Source organism: Hesperophylax consimilis, chromosome 26 (assembly GCF_061612785.1).
Source record: "Hesperophylax consimilis isolate HC1 chromosome 26, BYU_Hcon_1.0, whole genome shotgun sequence".
Lineage (NCBI taxonomy): Eukaryota > Metazoa > Arthropoda > Insecta > Trichoptera > Limnephilidae > Hesperophylax > Hesperophylax consimilis.
Genome location: NC_142861.1, coordinates 10,410,140 through 10,432,726, shown reverse-complemented (window position 1 = coordinate 10,432,726; position 22,587 = coordinate 10,410,140). Strand labels below are relative to the sequence as shown.

Genomic DNA, 22,587 nt, shown 5'->3' with positions numbered 1-22,587 from the left:
ATTTTTTGGACGCTGTTCACAGTAATACTATTGCGTAATTTTCCACATCTGCAATAATGTGCAGATAATTTCAATTCCTCTCGTTTAAGAATTCATTAATTCGTTTCCTTGGAAACCCAACACTCTAGCAAGTGTTTATCAATAGTTATGACGCTTTACAAATAACCAATTATGATTTAAAATTCAGTGAACGTTGATTAAAATGTTTTAATTTGACCTTGAAGGTAACAGAAATAACCCCGTATCAGTACACGACTGCTAGTAATTTTATTAATAGGTTTTAAATTTAAAATTACTTATTTAAGCATTACGATTCATTGTGGTAGGTAAATTTTAATCAATAACAATATTAAACATGAATTTTCATTGGAGATAAATTCTTGAAGTTTTAAAACCTCCTTGTAATATTATAAAATGTCACTCTACAAAAGGCAAACATTTACCTACGTCGTTTTTATCTTAACCTTAAAATTACCTACTTGGTTTTAATTTTAACCTTAAATTTACCTAATTACTCCGTTTTTTCTTAACCTTAAATTTACTTCAATTTAATTCGTTTATATCTTGAGGCGATGCACTACGTCGTGTAATATTTTAAATTGAGCCGCTATCAATAACAACCCTTACGTAAATGGCGATAAGGTTTAAATTCCCGCTTAACACCATCCGCCTGTTTTGATTTACGCATGAAAAAAACATGGCCAAAAAGTGCCTTTTATTTTATTTTGTGAATGTTCAGGCATAAATATTTAATTTTTTTTCAATCATTTAAAAATAACTTAATTTTCCACATTATACAATAAAATCATAACCGAAAATGGGTTCGTAAGTAGGAGATTTTGAACTTTAAAGCAGTTTTCATAGGTCTTTACATTATTTTTTTCTGGGCTTATAAAAAGACTTGTCTAAAAACAACTCGATTAATTCAAAGGCCAAGATGTATTCTACTAGCAGTATTTAATTAAAGCATCTGAAACATTTCTAGGCGACCAAATTTTCAAACCAAAAACACATGATTTTGCATTACTACGTATGGCATCGCCTTAACTTAGAATTTACCTACTTTGTTTTTATCTTAACCAAATTTACTTAATTTATTTATATCTTAACCTAAAATTTACCTACTTTGTTTTATCATAACCTTAAATTTACTTCATTCGTTTATATTTTAACCTAAAATTTACCTACTTTATTTTAATTGGAACCTTAAATTGACTTCGTTTATACATTAACCCAAAATTTACCTATTTATTTTTTATCTTATAAAAACATCAAAAATTTTATTTTTGAGTTAATATTTTTGCTGGCATAAACATAAAAATAAATTCAGTTTTTATGGGGTTAGAAGGTCTTTAAAAAAACGCTCATTTCATTCTCAGTATATTTCAAATTACTTCACATGAATTAGCATTTTTATAGTTCCTCAGTAATATATTAAAGTATGGCCTTTAATACGCAAATGAATACTCGTGGATATGTATTATAACTTAACTTACTAACACATGTAAATGGTATGATAATATTAGAAATATTCTATTTTTAATGGTTCAGTTTAATTGCCGACTAAGAACGATATATTTTTTTCTCATGCATGTAGCTATGCAAAAGTTTTCCATGGAATAAATAACAATGGACAGAGCTTCTTTATCTTTACATGTGGGGATTTTTCAAAGACAGTTCGATTTATGTATAAATGGCGAGATATAATAAGAAGGCGATAGAGATACAAAAAAATATGTATTAAAAAGGTACTCTCCTAGCAAACAAATGCATATTCTGTACCCAACTGAAAGAGATAGGTTACAAATTAAATTTACTTGGTACCTTTTTATTCTAATGAACCACTAATTTCGTTATGTTTATTCAAAAAATAGAACGTTTTCGCATCGCCTGAGCGCCTAAAAACCACACCGGTAAGTAGGTACCTTCTTTATATGCAAACTTGAAAAGGGAAATATTGTGTTATGTATTTCAAAAATAGAACGTTTTCGCATTGCCTGAGCACCTAAAAATCGTACCGGTATGTAGATACTTTCTTTGTAGGCAAACTTGAAAAGGGAAATATTATGTTATGTATTTCAAAAATAGAACGTTTTCACATTGCCTGAGCATCTAAAAACCATACCGGTATGTAGGTACTTTCTTTGTAGGCAAATTTGAAAAGGGAAATATTATGTTATGTATTTTAAAAATTGAACGTTTTCACATTGCCTGAGCACATAGAAAACCAAACCGGTAAGTAGGTAGATACTTTCTTTATATACAAATTTGAAAAGGGAAATATTATGTTATGTATTTCAAAAATAGAACGTTTTCACATCGCTTGAGCGCCTAAAAAGTACACCGGTAAGTAGGTAATTTCTTTATAGGCAAAATTGAAAAGGTAAATATTATGTTATTTCAAAAATAGAACGTTTACACATCGCTTGAGCGCCTAAAAAGTACACCGGTAAGTAGGTACTTTCTTTATAGGCAAACAAGAAAAGGGAAATATTATGTTATTTCAAAAATAGAACGTTTTCACATCGCTTGTGCGCCTAATAACCACACCGGTAAGTAAGTACTTTCTTTATAGACAAATTTGAAAAGGGAAATATTATGTTATGCATTTCAAAAAATATTTTTTTCAGCTTATAGGTTCTACTCGTTTACCAGAGCCTTTAGGTATTACAATAGAATATTGGCTGTGATCAACATTTCGATAAAAATTTAATTTCAAACGCCCAAATCTTAGGCCAGTAAGTAGGTACCTGCCTAAAACCGACCTTTCGGCGTCTCTGGCGCTCAACAGCCTTGAGATTGTGAAACTAACGACTTTATGAAGCCGATTTTATAACCGGTGTAAATGTTATCAAACGCCTGAGAGTAAACATGTATAGATTCCATGACTAACGGGCCAAACATTTGTTCAAATTTGCAAGAGACTAGTGATGTTTATTTTCATCTTCGGATAAATTTGTGCTTAATTTTAAAGAACGATCGAAAAATAATTATTATACCTACTTTTCGAGTATCGAAAACGAATCAATTTAAGAAACGTGTGGATAGTTTCTTAATCTGAAGAATTTATGGTAATGTTAGTGCTTTTTTGTAACATTAAATTATATAAAAATCTTATTAACCGTTAAACATAAACCGTCTTATATGATTTGAAATTTTCACGGCTTAAATATGGTTGTAATTTATTTTTGGGTTGTTATGACGTGTTGCGCTACTTCTTTCTTAAGTCCGCCTTTCACTCATCTGCCCTGATGATAGACACTGTATTGCTGTCCGAAACGTTGGCTAAAGGAGGAGGTAGTGTAACACGGCGTAACTAAACCGTCTTCTTTGGGAATACTATGCGGAGGGTTTGTTAAAGGAAAGAAGGGAGTGAATCTTGGTCTTGAAGAGAATCCTGTTCTACGAGTGAGGAAACACAAAAAGCCATAAAAACATCCCATCTTTTACTTGTTTAGATGTTATTATACGGTTTTTGAGGTTAGTTTAAGTTTTCACGTGTTTTGATGTAGATATTGAACTTTATTTAACTTAGTATGAGTTTATTTAACGCTTTTGTAATTTGGTACACATATTTGGGTTGCCAAGGGGATCAATGATGCAACTTCCTCGAAGAACCTTCCTTTGGAACACCTGTAAAACAAACGCAGCATTCCCTTTGCAGACGTTTCGAAACTGCTATCCACTGAACAGCATCAGGGTTCTTGAAATCGGCATCCAATCGTCCGTGAAACAAGGCAAAACGACTCTCTTAGAAGGCCAACATTCTTTTAAAATATGAATATTTAAAAAACTATTTTATTTTTAAGGAACAGTACTATTTAACGAGCGAGATTGTGCCTTTCAATTGTTATTGAGAGTGTATAACATACCGATACCAAATGACAGCAAGGCTGGTTTTATCGGAGCCAAGGTCCAATCCAATCACAACACCTAGTTGCTGTCTAGAGGATAAAGTGGCTGCTTGTGATATGACAATCTTGGAGATAATGACAAACTGGTTTTTTTAAATATGATATGTCTTCTAATTTGCAAGAGAGATGATAAAATCAATAAAATTCATCAAAACGTTACAATAAGGAATTCCAGTACATGTTTGATTAATTTTAATGAATTATGTATAATATTATCAACTTTTTATCTATTTTTTATAAAAGTCGTTTTCAAAGTAGTTTTTCAAAGCCAGCCAAAACGATCGAAATTCGGCCAGGTACGCGTGACGTCATACGTACCTCGGTTTTGTCGGTTAACATTTAGGCCAATCCCACAAAGGTCGGTATGAAATCAAGAAAGCCCAATTTAAATATTCAACAAGATATAATTTGAGATTTTCACGGTCAAAAGAATTACAGTAATTTATTTTTGAGGTATAGTGCCGTTTTGTCCACTGTTTTTTTGGACACTGTATGTAATGCTGTCCGAAACGTTGAATCACTCCGTTCGTTGAGTTCGTTCGCGATTGGAAGTATTCGGGCGACATCTACAGCCGCCACACCCCCTTCCTAATTCCCGCACGGGAACAGTATTTCACCATGATAATGATAATGGAATATAGACACTATTTATATATATAACTCAATGAACATATGTTTTTAAGCCATAATGTTTCTCACTCAAGTTCCTTATTGCGAGTAACAAGTTAAGATGTATTGATATTGATGAATCGAGTTAAATAATTTGGTCTGAACGGATTGTGGTAAAAGTTAGGTTAGGTCTGAAGCAAAGATATAAAACATAGCATTGCATCATTGGGTACGATATGCTCTAATGAACGCGGCGGTATTACGTTGAAAAGGTCAACGGAACATTAATGTAATATCCTATGATGAATGCATTTCCTGATTTTCGTTTATTACTTAGACATTGGATGTTGTAAATGTAAACAAAAGATTTGTATATTCATGAATACTAGCTGACGTGTTCCTGGCGTTGCTGGGGATCCTTAGGAGATACACATATACCATCGCAGAATTTTCTGTAGGCCTTTTTACGATGTACAATTTCGTAGTACATTATTTTGATATATCTCATAAGGTTTAGCCAGCGTTAGAAATTGTAAGTTCCTGAAAAAAAAATTTTTTACAGCTTGATAACAAAACATTGACTTTTCTCTACCAACTACCATTTCCTTATAATTTTTTATTTGTGGTAAATACATTGAGTAATTAACGGATGACATGTATAGTGTGTGCATATGAGTGTGTTCGTAGGTGCAAAATTATACACTACCTTTCCCATTTTTTCTACCTTACAACTCCTGCGGTGATCTGTCTTTTTATTACTACTATCTGCATGTTATTTACTTTAACGCTTTTGTTTTATATTAAGTGCTAAGTTATGATATGAACTAAACTTGTCAATTTGACTGGCCTAAAACAGGATCCATTCCTAGTTGGCTAGTCAAAGTTTCCGCATGTTTTATTGTATGATTTTTATGTGAAATAAATGTATTGTAATTATTATTATGTGTATTACAATTATTATTATGTATCTATTATAATTATTATTATGTATTATGTGTTGAAAAAGCTTCTGATGCAAAATGATGATACAATAGTAATTTCCTACAACGCCTTGAAAAACAAAAACAAAATTCAAAAATATTAAAAATCAATGTAACGGGGAAAAGAATAATTCTAGGTACAGAATGATATAATCACATTCTACGAAATCTTCAGAGAAAATTGAATTTAAAAAAACTGTCACCATAGGCGACAAAGCCTTAAAAAGGTGAGGAAGTCAACTCCTGACTACAAAGGATCCCGAAGGTATAATTAATACACAATCATCGACAATTCGGGAGACACTACTTTATGTAAGGACGCCCTTTTGAAGTCGATAGTCCTGTCTCCCAACGAGTGGGGACGTGTCCTGACTATCAAAGACAAGACATGTGAATACTCCATTGTTCGAGTCTTGTTTTTATTTATTTTATTTCGCGTCACGGTTCCTGTACAGTGGCGAATGTCTAAGTCACGTTGTCAAGTTGTTTATTTGAGTTTGTTGTTAGTTTCATATTAAAATGACATTTGAAACCTTTAAGGTTATGATAGTGGTGAATGAAAAAGAGAGAGATTAAAGATATGAGTTTGTAATTATTTATAATAGTTATCCAAACACAGAATAATATCATCTTATTCTTCACGAGGATTCGTAGATATTCTCAGTATTCTTGGTGAAAGACCGCCAATCAGAATTTAAATAAAATATTTGCCGTGTTTGGTAACCATATCTGAATAGCCGGGTTATGTATCTCTCATACTTTCCCTACTCCCTTTAGCTCAATACACACCCCACATAAGGGATGCCATAGTCCCACTTGTTCCAAGCAGTTGGAAGCAATTTGGAAGCAACTCTTGTAATCACAAAAAAACTGAGCCTCCTGGCGTCCAGCTTTTGCCATAAAAAGGGATGGGCTCGCTAGCACTGGCACCTGTTCAACAATAACCCCCCACATATGTGGTTTGCGCATTTCTCGTAGGTTTGTATTCTAGTCGTGTTTATTTGGTCCCTTATTATTTATTCTTCGTATGGTAGAGGATTTATGAATGTCAAATTGGGATGCTGAGGTTATCCAGCCAGTTTACGGCATCGGGAGTCACTTGGTTCATCTTATATATGCCTCCGAAAAACTGGTGAAGGATCCAAACATATACGATGTGCTGTGCTTGAATTATGTTCATATTCACACAATTAACAATTCATAATTGTTTAGTTAGTTGTATTAGTTGTTCCTGGGTCCACTTGTTGGATGCCACTACGATCACCGCCCTACCGCTGATATCTTGCAATGCCATTCAACAGATGGCAGTGACCAGCTACATAACTCGTCACGCACTCACATTCGTAATTACAGTGTTATTTATTTAATGATAAATTGGCTGTTGTGTATTACCCGAAGCACGAAACTTCCGAGCCATCTTTTAATAGCTGACTCATGCAATACTCTCGTGGTACCCAAATTTAATAACGTTTCAAATCAAATCAAGTAAAATTTACTAACGTAGGTATCATTATTGATAACAATGATAATCTTTTGTGTTACAATTCATTATAAGTTATATCAGCTTGTAACAGCTGGTTATGAACACCTGAGTAAAATTAACGTATTATAGAAACATGGATTTAATGATACTACATGAAGTGAATGATAGATGTAGTCGGGGGCGCCGAGGAAGACATAAATTAAATAATTATTTATGCCACACTGAGACGAAATTAGTGACAAACGAAGAAATAGGTAAATGGACAATGCATGACGTGGAAATGAATAGGTGAAGAAGTCGAGGACGCCCAAGGAAGACGATCAAGTGAATTAATAACAATTCTGGTCGATTGCCCCTAATATATTCAACGCATTGAGCACCGACATTAAATTAACTAATAAGATATCCCTTTTTACTATATATGTTCAACGCAAAAGGGGTGAGAATTCTTTAAAGAATTTCTAAAGACTTTCTGAATCTATTTCAAAAAATTAATTAAAAAAATATTTATTGTATCTTCACCTATATATTATTTTTTTATCACATTGTATAATTTGTATGACTACCATAAAAAGGGCATAAGCCTAGTATGGAATATGAAAATTGTAATATTTAAAAATCTATAAAATAAAAGAAAAGAAAAAAAAGTGAAACAAGTACTCATTACAGAAAAAAATATTATTTCCGCATTAATAATGCACCCAGAATTTACAATCTCACAACTTCACCCCAAGCCATTCATAAGTCCCCGAGCAACGCTGGGTACACGTCAGCTGGTAAATAAATCAAAACGTCAATCTATCAATTGCCAAATATTCAAAAGTCGATTTAATGGTTTTGAAATATGATGAAGTCTGAACAGTGAACACCCAACCAAATGAACAAACTCAACCTAACCAAACCCAACCTAACCAAACCCAACCTAACCAAACCCAACCTAACCAAACCCAACCTAACCAAACCCAACCTAACCAAACCCAACCTAACCAAACCCAACCTAACCAAACCCAACCTAAGCTAACCTAACCTAACCTAACCCAACAAAATGCCGATGATACATATTGTTTTGAAAGTCGAAGAAATTTGTAGGAAATGATATGAAATTGATAGATTCCATGTCACAATACGAAGACCGATTTTTGTCCATTGATTTCTCTATTTTATGTCAATTACTACTGTTTGTGACTAATCAGTATTTTCATTTTTAATTCAAATGACGCGACATTTACGGAACCTGTCTTTATTTCTTCGTCGATTATTTTTAATTCAAAATGTGGGTATATGACCTCCTACGTAACTACCTGCATTATGCCACTTAATTCGCTATCGTAATACGCTAAAACGAAAGTGTACCGAGGAAGTGATTTTATCATTAAAGAAATCCGATAACGGTCGGTCGTCAACTGTCTAGAAGAGGTGTTTACGAATTAATTACTTTTTCTTGCTTTTTTTATCAATAAGTATTTTGTTATGATACGCAGGTCTTTTAAGCATTTGAAACCCATGAACTATATTATATATATATATACAGGGTGTCCGGAAACTCGTAGTACAAGCGGGAAACTGGTGAATCTACATCACATTTGGAGTCGATTTTGTAGTATATTTTTTTTTATTTGAGCTTTCGTTATCGAGTAAATCGAGTTTGAAGTTGATTTTTTTTTTTTTTTTTAATCAAATTCTTATAAATTATTACTGAAGATCAAAGTACCCAACTAATTAAAACTATTTGAAAGTAAAACAAATGAAGAAACTCGGATTTGAAGCATTATTTTGAAATCACCCTTCATTTAACCCGGTGTAATCATAAAATATTTCTGCCCTGCAGGGTTAAAACATCTGTTATTCAACCCTAAACACCAGAAAAAACTTTAACCCTAAAATAGCCGAAAAATATATTTTTTTTTTTTTTTGAAAATGCTCAAATCAAAAAATTTATATTTTTTTGGGTTCCCCATGTGGTGTAGATTCTCCAGTTTCCCGCTTGTACTACGAGTTTCCGGACACCGTGTATATTATATACTACATTCCATACACAAGCAAATGCTTTCAATGGAAGAGTAGTAAAAAGACCCAAAATGTAAAATGAATGATGTGCCATATAAACATATTATTAAAAAAAAAATAATTACAAAAAAAAAATATATATATTTATTGCTCATTGATAATAGATATAAGTGAGGTGGGCCATGAACCAATATAAGTATGAAACCGCACGCATAACGCGTGTCACCAACATTGCTCACCCGTACTACTGCAAATCGTAACTACGCACTTTATCGTTTAATCGTTTCTACCTTCATAAAGTTTTTTGAGCTACGTACAGTCGAATAAGTTTTCATTGGATAGGATTCAAGCAGTATGGGAAATCTGTGGTGTACTACAGGGCTCCAATTTAGGGCCACTATTGTTTCTGATTAATGAAACTGTGTCGTTAATTACAATTCTCTTAAGTTTTGAATTCTTGTTACTGCACGTAACTTACGTTTGTGATATAATAGGTCAAATATCACAGGCTTCCAAAACCGCAAGGATTGATGTCATTAGAATGGAGCGTGTCCACCAAAGATTTGAAGTGGGGTTCATGATTATCAGTAACGAGGCAACGATCAAATAAGAGAATCTTACAAAGTATAATCTTCCTGATAATTTTTTTTTCGATATTAAGAAAAATAGAATTTAATAAATTCACTATCAAAATATTGTACTTTAGTCACAAATTGAGACAATAACCTTTGCCCAACTGGGTATGTAATAAAGGTTTGACCTTGAATGTATTTATTTAAAATTTTTTGTTTATTTTACCTTCTTACCTGATGAACGCGATATAAACATCAACACATGAATCTATTTTTTTACTTATTATACTGGTAGTTATTTGCGTTATTGGGTGGGAGCTAATTCAGTACTTATTTACCTGGAATAGATCTATTTATTGTATTAATTTGTTTTTGACCTTCTTGGTGGAGCGTAAAAATCATATGAATAATACTATTCCTCTGGGGTCCCCGACTTTTTTCACCATTCAACCCAATATCTAAACACTCCTGATACTAATACAAACAAACTTTGAAATTTTCTGCGATATTTGTCTACTACTTTTCGAGTTTTGAATTGAAAACATAAGAATAATATCAATGTTTTCAATCGGATTTACTGTTCTGAGGCGGCCTGTAATTTTGAAATATTTAAATTTAGTCTCTAGTTGTATTATTTTTTTAAAGTTTTTGTATATTTTACATTTGAAAGTTTTTAAATATTTCGCCTGTCGGAGTTCTAACCAGAAATTTCAGAATTGTCTTTAGTATTCCTTTCTGGACTATGTTAAGCCGCTCTGTGTTACTAGGGGCAGATACCTATTCAGTTATCTCGTACCTACTCTATTTTAGAATGACAAAGCATAGTACACTTTTCAATGTCGTTTAAAACACTGTTTAATAATTATTTACATGTTTCTAAACCATTGGTTGTTTCATCAAGATACGAATTATAATATATATAATTTGATATACTTACTCTGTATCCTAATGGAGGACTGATGTTTCTAGATATAAGGCGATGAAATACGTAGTAATGCAAAATCATGTGTTTTTGATTTGAAAATTTTGTCGCCTAGAAATGTTTCAGATGCTTCAATTAATTAATGCGAGTAGAATACATCTTGGCCTTTGAAATAATTGAGAATTTTTTAGATAAGTCTTTTTATAAGCCCATAAAAAAAATAATGTATAAGGCCTATGAAAACTGCTTTAAAGTTCAAAATCTCCTACTTACGAACCCATTTTCAGTTATGATTTTATTGTATGGCGAGGAAAATTAAGTTATTCATAAAATGATCGAAAAAAAATTAAATATTTATGCCCGAACATCCACAAAATAAAATAAAAGGCACTTTTTGGCAATGTTTCTTTCTTGCATAAATCAAAACAGGTGAATGGTGTTAAGCGGGAATTTAAACCTTATCACCATCTACGTAAGGGTTGTTATTGATAGCGGCTCAATTTAAAATATTACACGACGTAGTGCATCGCCTTAAATTAAAATATTGGTTTACAAAGTAAATTATATTAATTTGAATAGACTTTGTTTCAAAATAATTTTCATAGCTTCAACATGTGTGTTTATTTATAAATACCCGCATATTCATTTATGTAAATATTTTTATTATGTTGGTTCAGGTTATTTTGCGTTGTTGCTATAATATCCATTCGAAGAATGCACACAATGAGAAAATCCGTATAAAATAAACATTATTGGTTACGTTTTATAAATAGCAAACTGAAACTCATTGGTGATGTTATTATGAGGTTTGTACACCGTATAAATGCTTGAATCTTTGTATTGATACAAATGGAGGATAGAGTGGTACACACTAGCGATGAGTCGTTCATAAACGAGCCGCACAATTGAGCAAGCTCTTTTTGATGAGCCGCATTCGTACGACTCCCGGTAAACCGTACAACGGGTCAATTGAACGGTTACTCTTTTCTTATCAGGATATATTTTAGAAAAATAGTGCTATGAAAATTATCCAAGTATTAATTGCTATTACATACTCATTGTCTGGCGTCTGATAGTCCGACATTTGGACATATGTACCTAAACCTAGTAACTACCTAGCATCTTATTTATCTCGTTGTAAGAGGCGGCTTATCGGTACCGAGAGTCGTACGAGCATTCATACACTTATGATGGGATCTGGGAGTTGTATTGGACGATCGCAGTATTATCATTGCTCATACGTTCTGAGCTCACGGCTCCCGTTCAATTGAGTCGTCATCCAATTGAGGCGACTCTTTGAGCCGTACGAAAATATTGAGCTGTTACCGTGGCTCCCGCTCTTTAACATAAATCATGACTAGTGAACCATCAATAGTAGACACAGTATCTAACAATCACTTGCCCCGATGAAGAACACTGCAATGCTGTCCAAGATGTTGGCTAAAGAAAAAGGATATAGGATATAGGGAGCATCCTGGAAAGGGGGAAGTATTCGTTTTTCAAAACAGCTAGATTCAAAGATATCCAGCAAAAGGTCAAAAGAATGTATGAAATGATATGTGACGCTATAATCGCTTTTTTATGAATTCGCCATTAATTGCATGGAGCACGGAATTTTTAAGCATTAAAAAATAGTATATTACAATAAAACCATAATCCGTTCATCTCACTGGGGAATTCCCGTGTAAAAATATGCAGCTGTAAAATTATAGCTAATAAACTTTTAAAAATGCATGTGAAATTCTACTGACCACATAAGTATTACAAAGTAACAATGTTGGCTTATCAGCCAGTATTATATTAACGCAGTTCGAAATTTCAAACGGAAATATTAATAATGACAGAGTGACGCTGCAAATACACTTTAAATATAATCGCAATAACTGATTTCAATGTTTTATCGAAATCTTAAATACTAGCAGATAAAAACCCGATGACGCCGTTTACTGTTTGAAAACTTCAACGGTTCTATTTGAAAATAACAGAGGGCACCACTCCCGTTTACAACATTCATAAACTGCAACGTTATTAAGATAATAATACGATTATGCGCAAAGCATTTGTGCACATCTTAAAACTGATATTTCTTTTTTAGTTTTGTGTTCAATAGCAATGATTCATAAACGTTTTATAGACTGTTTATTATTGGTGATGATCTAACAGATGGCTCGCAAGTCATAGGTTTGAACAAGTGCTTTCATCCGCTTGCACATACTGTTTGTGGTGTAACTAATAACATAACATTACTAATTAACACCTTCATATTATTCACCTGGACTGCTGTGCGTCATGGAGGTCTCTGAGCGTGTTGAAAATAATTTGAAGGTACAAATTGATATCACTTATATACCCAGTTTATACAGCTTATCTCAGTATTGAGATTTTTGTCGTTAATGTATTGTTTTTCCGACTTTATGTCCGGGCTAAATTTTCCCCACAGGAAAAACTAAACCCTTCCACACACTTTTCCACAAATGATTATCTAGTTAATCCAAATTATGCAAGCGCATTATAAAAAAAACACGTTATTTATCTTGTTAACATTATTAACGTTGTTAATAATGTAACGTCACATTGAATAATATTTACATTGTTAATAATATTAATGAGACAATGTTAACATTGAAAATAATACTAATAAATCTAGATTAAAGATGAACGAACAAGATTGACGTATATAACCTTTAAAATAAGAATACAAGAAAAAGATTTTCCTGAATGTCCCCTATTTAATCAAAATAATTCCTTAAAATCACTGAACCGCTCAGAAGACGACCAGTAAAGCTGCAAATCAAAATTATCATCATCATATAAGCCTTCAATGGCAATCACTTCATTTGCCTCTATAAACGATCAATTGGTTGTACCATTGACGAAAATATTGCCAATTTTATTGAAAGTTGAGAATACAGTCCACAGTAGTGGGGCTAAACAAATCCAAAGTAATGGCCGATTTAAGTTAAATGGTCGGCAATTGCCGACTTGTCAGGGTAGTCGAGTTTACGTGCTCGAAAGTTTTCTGATATTCTTTTGGAGATGGTCCATTCTGTAACTCCAGATTGGGAAACCAGGTTAAAAGGATTGGGTAGGGGAAGAAGATAGAGAAAGGGAAAGTTAGAAATTATGTAGCTATTTATATCTGACCACTAAACAAGGCTAAAGTCATTTCAAGTAATATCGTTTCGATTCTGAATAATGGTATTTCACTAGGGCGAAAATTAAAATAAAAAAGTAACTAGCTGACGTGTGTTATAAATATAATATGCATGAATTATATACATAAACCTGAAAAAATCTATAAAATAGGGTGAAAACCCCATCAAAATCCGTTGCGTAGTTTAGAAGAACTAATCGCACAGACAGACGCGGATAACGACTTTGTTTGATGATAATAGAGATAAAATCAGAGATGTTAAGGTACGGAAAATGGTTACGGCAAAAATATGTTCCTTGTTGCAATATGTACATTAAACTGGTCTATGAATCTGATGATAATTATCATCACTTAAATGCAAATCGCACTCAGCTACAACTAATGTAATAAATTATGTTTTATCCATATGTAGTAATTTACCATCACTTCACTAATGCTTGTGTATTTGTTGCAATAAATTTGTTGTTAGAAGTAGATGGCTATGAAAATTAAAATACAAGCTGGCTCCCAACCTCAAAAATGTTTTGTACCCTTGCTCTAACGTCTTGCTCAAACGTTGGATACTGCAGACATCTCACAAAGCCTACAAAACAGATTTATACTTTATGATTAGGTGTATATTATTATAAGTTGATGATGAATCAGGGAGATTTATATTTTATCAGTTTAAAAAATAAATAAAATTAACCGAGTAACCTACGTGATTAGTACGACTGCATTATATTGAAGATAGGAAAGCACACCAGAAATATCATTATGTCTATATAGCCACTGCAAGACCGATTACGTTGTTTTGCCGCAATCATATTAAATAAACGTAGTGATTATACCATTTTAATCAGTGAATTTTGATTAGCGACAGCGTTGTTGTGTGGGGCGGTTTATTTGTCAATATATACAATATACTATTAATGTCCGATTAGTGGTTGAGTTGTAGAAAGTGTTGCGTTGTAGAAAGTGTTGCTGCGACCTTGCAGGCGTTGCAAGCTCAATGCTCTGCCCAGCTAAGTCCTATATGAAGGCACAAGCAACTTTTTACGCATATAATGATAGTTGATAGTTGAGATTATACAAATTTTAGGTCAATCCTCTGTCTAGGTGATTCCTCTATCATGGCACAATCAACCTTTTACGTCTATAATAATAGTTGGTAGTTGAAATTATACAAATTTTAGGTCAATCCTCTGTCTAGCTGATTCTTCTATCATGGCACAATTAACTTTTTACGTCTATAATGATAGTTAGTAGTTGGAATTATACAAATTTTAGGTCAATCCTCTGTCTAGCTAATTCCTCTATCATGGCACAATCAACCTTTTACGTCTATAATGATAGTTGGTAGTTGAAATTATACAAATTTTAGGTCAATCCTCTGTCTAGCTAATTCCTCTATCATGGCACAATCAACCTTTTACGTCTATAATGATAGTTGGTAGTTGAAATTATATAAATTTTAGGTCAACCTTATGTCTAGCTAAGTCCTCTTTCATGACACAAGCAACTTTTTACGCCTATAATGATAGTTGGTAGTTGAAATTATACAAATTATAGGTCAATCCTCTGTCTAGCTGATTTCTCTATCATGGCACAATTAACTTTTTACGTCTATAACGATAGTTGGTAGTTGGAATTATACAAATTTTAGGTCAATCCCCTGTCTAGCTGATTCCTCTACCATGGCACAATCCACCTTTTACGCCTATAATGAATGTTGGTAGTTGGAATTATACAAATTTTAGGTCAACCTTATGTCTAGCTAAGTCCTCTTTCATGACACAAGCAACTTTTTACGCCTATAATGATAGTTGGTAGTTGGAATTATACAAATGTCACGTAAACTTTTTTTTAATGTGTATTTTACATAAATTATTTTAATAAAGTCTTATTTTCTTTATGCGTTTCCTTCCGAAGTCTGCCGATTCTTCAAAATAATATAAATAACATGTCATGTTTACACGTAGCATCTTCTTCTGCGTCCATTTAGACCATGAGTAGGTAATATCACGAATCACTACGCAATAGCCAAAATTCACGATTCCACGTTAACTTCCAAACAAATAGCAGCCATGGCCAACAGTAAAAAGCAAGGCGATAGCTATTGATTAATTATAAATTATTATTAGCTGTTGCAACATCCTTTTCATAATATTGATTTGATTATTTGCATAGCACCGTTTTCATGAAATATCAATAGTTCTCTTCATGTTATTCGGTTATTCTGTGGTTATTTCAAAGCACCCTACAGAATAGAGAATCTTTTATCATAATTTATTAATTGGGTGAGGTAAATAGAATCATATAAAAAGTGGCCTAGCCATAGTTTTAAAATTGCACTGAACGTCGAAACAGCTCTCACGATAGTAAAAAAAATTTCAATTATTGCAAAACTTAATAATAACATTAAAAAATTTGATTTAAATTAAATTTTAAAGAAAACTTAACAACTTTATTTTTTTAATTTGATTGCATTTGAAGCCCTTGTATCTTTAGTCAGAAGCCTAATCCAAAACAAGTCAATAGTTTGGTCTCCCTCTCACAAAATTCATATCTACGTTTTATGAATTTTAAACTAAATATCCCGCTAAAATAAAAAAATATCCTTTCCTATTAAATACTCATACATTATAAGACAGACGCAGAATAACTTTCTTATTTAAAATACTTAACTCTAAATTGGACCGTTCCAAACTCCTGCAACTTATAAACTTACACATACCCACAAGAACAACACGACACAATATTTTATTCTACCGTAGTATGCATTAGCGCTACTACATTCACGTTAGGGAAATCAACACTTAGGTAATATTGATGTGTTTAATGTTAACTTGGTGAATTTTGTGGATCATAAAAACCTATTCCGACCATTTTTGAACCTTTGGTTGTCTCTTTGTAAACCTATCTGATCACTGTAATTTTTAAATTTTTGTTTCTTATATTTTTATTTAATTTGCGTATTTTTATCTATTGTGAATTTATTATTTCTTTCTCATGTTCTCATGGTCAAAATACTTATGTAAAAGCCTTACGGACGTAAAATGAATAAAATAAGTAAAATAAATAAGTATTTATATTTATTGGATGTAAACCGTAGACGTAAACATTAAGGCGATGCACTACGTCGTGTAATATTTGAAAATTGAGCCGCTATCAATAACAACCCTTACGTAGATGGCGATAAGGTTTAAATTCCCGCTTAACACCATCCCGATTCCCGATTGGGATATGACAGATCGTGTGTTTTGATTTATGCAAGAAAAAAACATGGCCAAAAAGTGCCTTTTAATTAAAAATAATTCACCATAAAGATTAGTTATAATTAGAAATCAAAAAAACTTTCAACTAAGACTGTGTTTCTCATTTTGATTGATAAATAACGAAAAGAAAATCAATTTATAAATGAACATTCATTATCACTTCACATTGGAAAATATTGATTTACGAAATGCTCGTAGCGAAAGCGTTGTATACTTCAAAAAAATATCGTGACTACCGCATCAACGCAGGCAGTCTACAATAAAGTATTCTTACCCAGAAGTCAATTTATCTAAACACTATTATACAAAATCTTGTTTAAAGCGATGCCATACGTAATAATGCAGAATCATGTGTTTTTGGTTTGAAAATTTGGTCGCCTAGAAATGTTTCAGGTGCTTTAATTAAATACTGCGATTAGAATACATCTTGGCCTTTGAAATAATCGAGTATTTTTTCGATAAGTCTTTTTATAAGCCCAGAAAAAATAATGTATAGGCCTATGAAAACTGCCTTAAAGTTCAAAATCTCCTACTAACAAACCCATTTTCGGTAATGATTTTATTGTACACTGTGGAAAATTAAGTTATTTATAAATTAAATATTTATGCCTGAAAATCTACAAAATAAAATAAAAGGCACTTTTTGGCCATGTCTTTTTCTTGCATAAATCAAAACAGGCGGATGGTGTTGAGCTGGAATTTAAACCTTATCGCCATCTACGTAAGGGTTGTTATTGATAGCGGCTCAATTTAAAATATTACACGACGTAGTGCATCGCCATAACCCGAGAATGTGGAAGCATATTTTAACTTTATTATAAAATAAAGAATTTTTTTACGTAGTATTTTGTGGGTAAAAAAATATTCAATATAATAAGAGAAACCGAAAAGAAATGTTTTTCTTTTCTGTACACCCTCGCGGTCTAATGATGTAAACTTTTACATTAAAATATTATTGTTTTGAGATCGTTTTAAAGCTAGAACGGTTCAATACACCCATAACACATAGCCTTCTACACAATTTTCCCACGAAAAACAACTAATTATAACTAATCTTTATGGTGAATTATTTTTAATTAAAAGGCACTTTTTGGCCATGTCTTTTTCTTGCATAAATCAAAACAGGCGGATGGTGTTGAGCTGGAATTTAAACCTTATCGCCATCTACGTAAGGGTTGTTATTGATAGCGGCTCAATTTAAAATATTACACGACGTAGTGCATCGCCATAACCCGAGAATGTGGAAGCATATTTTAACTTTATTATAAAATAAAGAATTTTTTTACGTAGTATTTTGTGGGTAAAAAAATATTCAATATAATAAGAGAAACCGAAAAGAAATGTTTTTCTTTTCTGTACACCCTCGCGGTCTAATGATGTAAACTTTTACATTAAAATATTATTGTTTTGAGATCGTTTTAAAGCTAGAACGGTTCAATACACCCATAACACATAGCCTTCTACACAATTTTCCCACGAAAAACAATGGATTTTATCACAAATAAAGTACCAACGGTTACACGGAAGAAAAGGTTACGTTCATTCATTAATCTAAAGAGTCTCTAGTCTGTGTTTGAGTTTGAAGCTAACTTACCGGTTTCAGCTGTAATACGAACGAGTATACCTTGGCAGTAAAACGGGATTTTGCCAAAATCCCAAGCATTGTTATACTGTCTTTTAAAGATCATCGCTCAATTATTTCTGTGTTCCTGGAATCACTGAATACAAAACACACACTAGAAATGCCTTTCATGTAAATTTGAATTCAAGAAAACAAAATCGAAATTCAAATAAAAACAAAAGGTTTTCAAGGTAAGTATATTATAAGTCGGTAGAAATTCGGAATATGGGGTCTGAATGCATTTTGGTTCTAACCCATGCTTCTTTTTGCCTGACGTCTTATATAGAAATTTATTTTATTCATTTTATACATTTTTTTATAACATTACTGATTATAATAGTACCATTTATGCAATGTGTTTTCAGTGACAAAAACCTTATAAGTGCGTTGTAGGACATGAAAAACACATCTGTCTTTTGATCAACTACATTTAAAAAGTTCGTGGCTCTCCCTACGGGGAATTCACGAACAAATTGGTGCGGCTCGCTCTACAATAAAGAAGATTATGGCGATATCAAATAGCTTTGGTACAAATAAATTTATTTGAGCCAGAATGTGACCGCTTAGTACAAGATAAAATATATTTAATCAGGGCAATATTTCTACGTGTATTTAAAGAGAGATAAAATCGCCAATGGATTTGAATTTCATAATCATGATAAAACACTGTTTTGTATTGGAAAGTAAGGAACAAATGGCCAGACTTTTGGATCACAGAAACACGCCCACTTCGCATTTCTTGCGTTTTTCTTTATTTTATGTTCGGAATAGTTGCAAAATAGTTGAAGTAAATAAGACACTAGGTCCACGTATGATGTAGCTATGAAACTTAGTTATAAGCCTCAAGTAATAAGTTATAAGTGATAGGAATAGATTAAATGCATAAATTAAGTTGTTAAGCGCCCTTGAGGTGATTTGCTCACGAAAACGGCGTTATACAAGTAATCCATTCATTAATCGTAGCTGAACGACTCTGTTCAAAAATGCTGATTTACCACTAACCTAGGAAGAAATTTTTGCATAAAATTTGGCAAAGATAAAGATTTTAGATCTCTGTTCAGTATATCAATAATATACTATTAGCTGATTTGATTCCTACCCTCATATCATACCGCTGTGTCCTCAATTATCTAAAATACACAATATATATTGTAATTCATAGTACGGCCAAGTACAAAAATTATTTGATGAAGCCTATTTTAATTTGCCTCTTAAATGAAATGATTGGTTTTGTTACGATTAATTCTAATGTTTATGTTTCTTTGTTGCAGAAAATTAATCCATCATGGAGGAGGACTCCGTGTCTCGAGCCAATAGGGATTCAGCTATCATCATCATAACAGACCCAGAGGACCAACACGCCGTCCCCAACGGCCAGCATTTCAATGACAATGCTCACCACATTACCATCACCAACGTCTCTGGAATAGCAGAACCAGACGACGTTGGTCTCACACCAAATGATCCTCACGACATGTTCAAATCCCCCCCTTCCTTCAACATCCAGGATGAAATCAACGTCAGCCCCGACGAAAAGATCAAATTCAAAATTCACCACCAGGATAATGAAATGAATGGACATTCCGCAAACACCCACAATGAAAGCGATTCATTACCGAGCTACGACTCAAATGAAACCATTCCCAACTACGAAAACGTAGCAATCAGCGATAAAAACTTCCAAAGCTACGAAAGCACTCAAAATCTTACTCACGTGGGAACTCCGAGATCCAGTAGAACGGACACATTCATTGGAATTGATAACCCAGCTTTCCATAATGATGATGGTGGTGACATCCACAACAACAAATTTGCTAAAGAGCATGACGGAAAGAACGTTCATGCTAAAGTTGATAATTATGAGAAGAAATCCAAAGACCACCATGGAAGGGATAAGACCAAACATGACAGCAATGGTACCAAAGGTGCAGCAAATACCACCATCACCCTTGGTCTGACATCTCCAACCAAATCAGAGCATAATGGAGATACCAAGATTCCAGAAGCTGTGAATTTAGAGCTTGTTAACATGGCTCCTATTAAGTCAAATGGCAAGTCAGTGGACAATAATGGAGGTCTACCACCAAATGTGACAGGATTAAACAGCATCCCTGTGAAGAAGGACACTGAAGTAGATCTTGGCGGAGAACATTACGATGAGTATTTCGTTCCAGTCAACGAGCATAGGAAATACATGAGGTTAGTAAAAGTAGTTTACAAAAATCTGTTTAATTTTTCGAAACGATTTTTTCTTTGATCTTTTGCTTATTAACATTGATACAATACTTTAGATTTGTGCATTTACCAACACAATTTGCTTCCTCAGCCTAGTTGCCCAGCTGTAGAGCATTGGATTTTCGGGTTCTGGATTTTTTTCTCATAGCATAATAATACTAAGCTGCCAAAGACAATATTATTCTGTAAACACCAATAAGACAACGAACATTTTTACATAAAATCTTGCTGTCTGATCAAGATTGGGTAACTGAACGAACAACCAACTTACTGCAATACGTATTTCAAAACTGGACTATTCACGATGGGTTGTTTCACAAAATTTTGAAGTATATTTTTAAGTTCTATTCGGGTTCTGTTACTATCCAAATACTGTGAAGCAACTAGCCGATGATGAAATTTTATCTGAACTTGAATAGAACTTGAATTTCAAGCTTTAAATTTGTGTGAATTGCTCAAATTCTGTAAAACAACCCGTTCTGATTTTATTAAGTCATGATTTTAAACTAACGACAAAACAATACAGATACGCACGTCCGTTTTTAATTGGTATTTTAAAAAACTTGACAAAATGCACAAAAACATTAAATCACTGTATTCTATAGACCATTTTACATCCATTTGCCGAAATTTGATGTAACGAAGGACTTGTTGTTTCAGAAAATTTCTAGAATTCATCAAATTTAATATTTAATTTTCAAGGTCTGTAAAAGTTATATTATTATTAGAACTTTCACAAAACTTTAAAATTAACTGTGAAATTTGATGAATTGTTTAAATTCTCTGACTTTAATTAGGACTACTTATGTAGTTTGTCAACAACTGTTTATTGACAACATCTTATCTAATTACATGGTAAATTTTCAAACGATATAAATGTACAATAATGATGATGATACATTAAACATTAATCAAAGGGATAAATGAAATAGTATTAATATATAAAAGTAGCTCAAGAAGCATATAAACCATTACAAATGTAAAGTCACATGAATAGTTTCGTAGATATAAGAAGATTCATAAGGTAGCAAAAAATTATCGTAATCAAAAGTCATAATGTGAATTCATCGATATAAATCATCTGCATCTAATAGCCATTTTCTTAGATCATTAAATGTGTTGTTTACAATATAGTTTAGGGTTCTTTCACCGTAGTTAAAGATACATTTCGGAACGACTAATCCTCCATTTTGAGTGAATCGTGTATTATGTTTACGACAAAATCTTTCACTTTACAAAGATTCAGACAATATGACATAATGACAATAATATTCAATAGAAAAGATTGTCCAAGAAATATTACCCTCAAAGCGGGTTGGAATTACCATTTTACACGTGCTTTATCCTAATACGTAATAGTAAAAAAAATAGTTTGTATTCTGATTGCTATTTTCATAAACACTTACAATCAAATAACAAAAATCCAATAACAAGCTAATGGCATTAGTACATTGCTATTTTAAGTGTATTTTAAATTCCAACATTTACGTACAAGGTAATCAAATACGATTACAGTTACGTACTTACCACTAATTCATTATCGATAAATCGTAGAGCTTTTAAACCCTACTTAATCAATTAGCTATAATTTTTAATTTTTTAATCAACATTCTGAAACTACTTACAATGAAGGTAATTATTATAAAATGATCGGAAAGACCAATTATTGGTTTATGATACTTAGATCACAATGAAGCACGTAACAACATAATGTTCATAGGAAAAATAATAACATTAAAAAATAGCCGTCACGGGACGCTTGGCAGATGTGAAACATCGAAATTCAATTTTTATTGCAGGAAGAATGAAAATTATCAAGTCTTTATATTTTTG

The 22,587-nt window shown here is 32.6% G+C and overlaps 1 protein-coding gene across 2 annotated transcripts in view; it reads left to right on the top strand.

The window, feature by feature from the left end:
• LOC149411091 (uncharacterized) overlaps nt 1-22,587 on the top strand; it is a 235,157-nt gene that overhangs the window by 106,740 nt on the left and 105,830 nt on the right. For both annotated transcript variants that reach the window (XM_089647424.1, XM_089647423.1), the window contains exon 3: nt 19,791-20,718. In XM_089647424.1, the coding sequence (XP_089503550.1) occupies nt 19,805-20,718 (914 nt within the window). In that variant the 5' untranslated portion in view covers nt 19,791-19,804. The remainder of the gene's footprint in view (nt 1-19,790; nt 20,719-22,587) is intronic.